The 6709-nt window shown below is 39.7% G+C and overlaps 1 protein-coding gene across 1 annotated transcript in view; it reads right to left on the minus strand.

The window, feature by feature from the left end:
• Positions 1–1177, minus strand: part of SMARCA5 (SWI/SNF related, matrix associated, actin dependent regulator of chromatin, subfamily a, member 5) — a 25939-nt gene extending 24762 nt beyond the window's left edge. Inside the window, exon 1 of the mRNA XM_026087527.1 lies at positions 1160–1177. Coding sequence (XP_025943312.1) covers positions 1160–1162 — 3 coding nt within the window. The 5' untranslated portion in view covers positions 1163–1177. The remainder of the gene's footprint in view (positions 1–1159) is intronic.
• Between the last annotated feature and the right edge of the window lie 5532 nt (positions 1178–6709).

Genomic DNA, 6709 nt, shown 5'->3' on the forward strand with positions numbered 1-6709 from the left:
CCGGAGCGAGCGCGCGTGCGCCCTCTGCGCGAGCCCCACCCCCGCGCGCTGCTGATTGGAGGCGCCGCTCCGGCCTCATGGCGCGTGGGGGAAACGGGACGCTTTGTGGCGTCACTGCCGCCTTGTTCTCCTCCGCCCGGGCCGGGGGCGGGGACTGCCGAGCCCGCGCGCGGCCTGACGTCACGCGCCAGTAACGGCCGGCGGGTGATCGTTTCACCCGCACAGCCTGGGGGGGGGGGGGAATAGCGCTGCTGTAGCGATTTCTGCCGTTTGTCCCAGAGGAAGAGGGGGGGAGAAGCACTAATACACGCTGAAGCCCCGTCCCCGCCTACAAGGGAGTCTAAACTTTATGCTTCGTCCGCGATACTTCTAGTACAGGAAACAAAACCTGAAGTGTTTAAAGCCGGAGTGGTGCACGCATGATATCTGTGCTTGTGGACTCTCCCCAGTGCCTGTGGCCAGCTGCTCACACTTGCTGAGAACCACGGCAGCCACACTGCTGCTTGTACCTGTGGTGGCTAGTTCAAGCTGTGACTTTTTTTTTAGTACAAAAAGAAAGCGTTATGTTACTTCCAGAGTGTTTGGAAATTATATTAGAGGTAATATTTCTTCCTGCTACATTGCTCGAGTTGCAGCCTAGGTTCCTCTCTATACAGCTTCAAATACCTTGTCTGTTGCTTGAATTAAAGTCAGCTAACATCACACCACCGCTAGCCAGACAAGGTGGTGAAGGCTCATTACTAAAATATCACTGGTATCACCATGACATGTTCCAAAAGAAAATACCAGGAAGACACCAATGCTATGAAATAGCAGGTCTCACATCAAACAGTGCTCACACTGACCCTCTCCTGGCTGGAGATACTCTGTTTTGAATAAGAAGACATGAATATTCACTGAAACGGGTGCCAGAGCTAACACCACTGCACTGAAGTCACCTTTGCTCTCTGCCTGGTTCAATGAGCCAGACCAAGCTTGCAGGTAGCAGCAGCATCTTTTATTAGACCAGCTGAAGAAACCATACTGTCTGCTCCCGTCCTCGAGCCACCACCAGCATCAGCACCCCGCTTCAGAACATGACTCCCCAAGTGCACCCACGCTCGCATTCGGTTTGGACAAGGAGTGCCCTTTTGAAGCAAATCCAGTTGTCCCCACTTACCATGCCATGAACCACTGACCCGAGTTCACATCACGGAAGCAGCCTGGAGTGCACAAAATGGGATTCTTTGGGGAAGAAACGGGACAGGAAGATGAGTTTCCACAGCACCCCTGTTGCAGTCCCACTGCTAACAGAGGCTGAGTGCAAAGGACCAGGCTAGGGCTAGTCTGAAGCAAAAGTTCCCCAAATGGATTACAGTGTGGATACTGGGTACCCCACATCAACAATTTGCTCTACAAATCTACTCCTGTCAGTTTGTTACATTTGTAGATATGTCTGCATTAACAAGATAAAAGGAGGTGCTCTCTGCTATGATTATTACAACTTTTCATTTCGTATTACTGACATCCTTTAAAAAATTTGAAATTAAAATAGTTTGCTCTGACATTTCTGAAAGTGTCATTTCACTTCTGCCAAAACTACTGAAAAGAATACAATGAATTTCAATTTTCCTAGAACAGAATTTTTCAACTAATAAAAATTTTACTGACATGTTTCCCCACTGCTTGTTGTCATCTCTCATGATAGATGAAAAAAACAGCTCCTTTGCCGAAGGTGCTTCTCTGCATCCAGAGACACGGTGCTTTTTTCTTTCATCTCCACCCATATCTTAAGTTTTATATATATGCAATACCAAATTATAGTAATTATTCATTTAGTCACCTGTACTATTCCAGCATGAAGTTACTCTAGTCTTGTGTCCAGTTTTAATCTTCTCTGCCTCAGCTTCTACCTTCTCTTCTCATCCACAGTTGCTTCTGATGCTGCAGTACTATGTACATAGTGTGGCCAGTAGGTAAGGGTGGAAAGCAAGCTATACTCCACCTTCCCCATTTAGCACTTACTCCTCTCCCCTGCAAAGCACTCAAACAAAACTACAGGTGGAGAATCACTGGTGGATTACACGTTCAAAAGAAAAGTAGCGTAGGAAGTGGTCAAGGTTCAGCACCTTCAATACCATCTTTTTATAATCAGACTAAAACCTCAAGGTAAGATCTTACTGTTTGGGTGGAGAAGATGAGAGAGAAGGCTTAGGAAGAGGAAAAGAGGGAAAATACCACTTCCATCCAGACTTCATCAACCCTTGGTCAGGGAGGAGTGTTGAGATACTTGTGTGTCCAGCATCAGTATCATGAAAGATTAAAATGATAGCATTCATCTCTACTCAAAAATTGCTTCTCTGCCCTACCTGGCTACTGTTTTAGCTTTTTCATTTCACCCACTTTGGAGGGCTCTGCCTTTGCTATCATTCAGAGAGAATAATCTTTGTTCAAATTTCAAAGAAGTTAACTTGAAAGAAAGTACCAATCCCAAATATTTCAGTCACAAAAGGGAAAAGTTTGCCAAAAAAGTATTCCTAGCCAAAACCTGAATTCCATAATAGAAACAGGAAATCTTAATGATTGTTCTCTCTGCATCAGAGGTTTGGGGGGGCAGGGGGGAATCAGTCTTGCAGCTGCATACAACCTGCAACACCATATTAGTATTTTTGGACAACCTTAATGGGTTATCCCCTAACAAGACATATGTTTTTACAGACCCAAAGGCTTCTAAATAAACCATTCATTTCTCAGCAAAATTCCCAACTCTACTTCATCCATAATTTGACTATTAAATCAAAGTTACCATGGACCCTATATCACTGCAAGAGTGCAATCTCATAAGGAGTGAACTCTTAAATCACAAATTTGGACCAGAAGCTTTTTATCTCCAAGCAAACAGAACCATGCTGTAAAACAGTAGAAAGCTATCAAAATTTCTGCCACACTCAAAGAAAGAGACTGAACTAGAGGTGAAAATGAAGAAAACTATTAGACTTATAAGAAGTATGGAGAGCAGGCATAATTAAAAGAAAAATCTCTTGTCAAAAGTAGAAAGGAAGACTACAAGTTTTAAAAGTAGAATGAAAAAACTAATCAAGAAGAAAAGAAGAGGGGGCTTCCAAATTAACATGAAGATACTCATGAATGCACAAAATTCGAAGAGTCTGAACACGGAGCCTGAATACAGAGACCTTAATTTAAAAGCAACCAGTAGCGTAAAGAAACTCCTGACAGAGATTACTAACATGCTAAACACCAACATAAGGACAAATACACAGTGAGGCATAAAAATCCTCCCCAGTCAGTACTGAATTCTGAATTGTAAAGACAGCTAATTAACAACATGCTTATGAAGTTAGTAAAGAACAGTTTAATTACAGATTTTTGTAAAATCTCTTTGACGACGCATCTTTTTGTTACTCAGTTGTGTAATCATAACTTTTTAAATTAATATTCTGTAGATGACTTCTTGTTAAATGAGAAATTGAACTAAAACACCACAAATAACAGCTAACCTAAAAAATACTATTAGCTGTACAGCAATTATGTTAATAGGCACTGCTGCACATATATCAAAACTGTAAATCTGCCAAAAGTTTGGAAAATGAAAGGAATGAAATAAACTGTGGTCACAAGATTAGACTTATGAAGGTCATTTGAATACAAGAAGCTAGGAAAGAGGAGAGAGCCTGGTTTGCATTCAAATTTTAGTTTTGGGTTTTTTTTAAGTTTTAGTTTAAAATGAAGAAGTAAACTACCCAAAAGAGGCCAGATACAGCCAAATTTTCTCACCCTTCACATCAGCAAGGCATGATTTATTTAAAGACCCTGATGTTGAACTGGACTATCCCATCCAAAGCTAAATATAAGTAGGCATGCTTCAAAGCCTTAATTTTCCTGTCACTATCATTTGTATTCCAATCTCAAATTGGTAGTTTTGCAGATCACAAAAGTGAGATGCATACATACATATAAACATATATATATATATATATATATATATGCATGTACACAGCCAGTGGTCAAAACTGAGCAGTCAATATCATGCTATGTAATAAAGTCTCACTGCCCAAAGGTGCAGCTTTGTCATAAATGATATCACAATTTTCACTGTAAAAAAAAAAATTATATATATATATATATATCAACACAGGCAAAAGACATTATAATTTCAATAAATTCCCTAGTGCAATGGCAAAAATGTTCAAGATAGTTTACCACGTAAGTGTACAAGTATCTATTCGTGTGCTCTTTAGATTTGAGTACTGTCAACATATTGAATTTATTTAAATTACAGTGCAACCATGCTAGCAAAATTAGTATTGTGTGCAAAATAAACAGCACTGAGTTAATCTGCAGTGCTCAGTCATAAACATTTGCAAGCCTATGTTATAGCTCTGTCTTCAAAAAACAGACTGTAAAAATAATGACATACAAAGACCAAGTTTGTCAAATTTCATACTAACAACCACAAACCAAGGACAATCTGGCAACAGAAACACATCCACGTAGCATGTCCGACTTTGCTTGTCTCCAGTTTAAAACAAGCCACCAGATGTGTATCTATCAATAAGATTTATCCATGGGGGGGGGGAGGTGTTTTATGGGTCTTATAGAAATCTTTGAAGAAGGGAAATTCTGTAGTAAGTAGTTCTCCCACAGAAGAAAGTCAGACTACAGAAAATGCTTTTAGCTTTTACTTGCACACTGTTGTGACTGAAAAGGCTCAACCACAAGGCAGATTTATGTTATTTCATTATGGATGCCTATTTCATTACACGTACAGACCTTTCTCTTTTCAAAGGTCCAGATCCTCCTTCTCCTCCTCGGTGGTCAGTTCTTCACCGACCCTGTTTTCTCAAACTCCCAGAGTTTACTTCTTACCACATGGTGCAGCAACGAGAGCAAGGCAAGGCAAAAGTCAGTTACTACGTATACGGGCACCGCTGTTAAGCCACTTGACCTTCTTCTGATGCAGTCGTGCTTTGAGTGACGGAGGATTTTAAGAGGTTGGTATAAACCTGGACTTCACTGAAAGATGGCAATACGTGTGGAAAGCCTTTTCTTAAGTAAGGCTTAATATTTTAACCTTTCTATTTAAACTATAAATAGAAATTCTATTCTATTTAAACTATATCTGCAATTTTATCATGATTTTAGTAGGATTCCACATATACGCAAGTATCTGCCTGTACATTCAAATTTTATACATCAAGGCCTCTGTCATAGCATCTTAACCTAATTTCCATGGTTTTCTTCCCCTTGTTATGTTGCTTGGTTTCTTTTCAGTTGCRACCTGGCCTGTTTTCCCCACAGTATTTAGATATTTAAACAAATATCTATGAAAGATTTTGAAAAATACTTAGGCAATTGCCTCGTATTGACAAATATCTGCCCCTTTCTTTTCTGTAAATATAGTCTCAAAACTACAAGAATATGGCATTTAGAGTCTTACAATATAGTTTTTACTGCAAGAATGAGGTGTTCTTATATGTGCTGTAGACTATGCTTGCTTTGTGCCATATTTATCTTCCAAGTCCTTGGTATTAGACACAGATATAGATTTTGTATTAGGCTGTACTGCACTTTGAGTTATCAGTTTGTATACCACATCTGAATTCCTTTCTGTAGTAGTGATTATTTTGAATAATAACTGATTATTTGATATGTTCAAAAAAGTTCTGCTCACTCTGGTGGAATATAAAACACCTGTTATGAAAGTAACTCCTTTTTAAACCTGATCTAGTTAAACATTAATTTTGGGGAAAAAATTGTCAGAAAGACATAGGAAATCAAAGTAAGATCCTGGCAAACAACCAAGTGTCTAGGGGAAAACAACAGCATGTACTCAATTGGTTACGATGCAGAGGCAGGGGATTTGAAATGACTAACAGAAAAGAAAAATGTGACAGATAAACGTGTGACCGATAAATGACAGAAAAACTGGTAGAGTTTTAGCGAAGTATCTGACCAAAAGAGAGTCCAGCAAAGTGACTTCAGTAGCTCTAAGCAGAATGCCACAGCCAACAGAACAGATGGTTGTCAGCTAAATTTTCTGAAGGAAATAAGAAAGGCCCACACAATTTCAGTTAACCTGAAAAGAAGATGGTCAGTCATACAGATGGAAGATATTTAATAAGATATACAGTTGAAATCAAGTCCACTTTTTGGGGGAGTGTAAGTGGTACTTGAGTTCTCTGAGGTTTTGGGCGGTTTGGTTTGTTTAAGGGTTTTTTGGAAAATTTCATCCCATTTACTGAACAGAACCTGCTTAATTCAAAGTTTCCATCTTTCTAGACAATGTACATACTTAAAAAAACCTTGAAGATCTTAGAACTATTAATCAGAAATTCATCACTAAACTAAATATTTATACAACTTGGCAAAAAGAAAAGTAGAAACAACGAATGAATCCATGTGGCCCATCACACACCACAAGGGGACATTATCACAAAACTAGGACTGAAATAAGTTTGCAGGAAAACTTCTCACAGTTCTCAAGACTGGGTATGATCATAAATCAGCAGCTATTCAGTTCCTTGCCAAAGTGTTCTGGAGGGACTTTCTCCACAGTGGTTTGGATGGCTGGTTTGAGAAAGGGTTAGAGCCAATATTTGCTGGTCTTTAGTCCCATACTTGAAAGAAAAAGCAACCCCTCCTGGTACGCCAAAATGCAGGGATGCTCTGCAAAAGCATACAGACCACAGCTGGTACTACAAGAAAACTT

The sequence above is a fragment of the Apteryx rowi genome, unplaced genomic scaffold, assembly GCF_003343035.1.
Source record: "Apteryx rowi isolate R43461 unplaced genomic scaffold, aptRow1 scaffold_72, whole genome shotgun sequence".
NCBI lineage: Eukaryota > Metazoa > Chordata > Aves > Apterygiformes > Apterygidae > Apteryx > Apteryx rowi.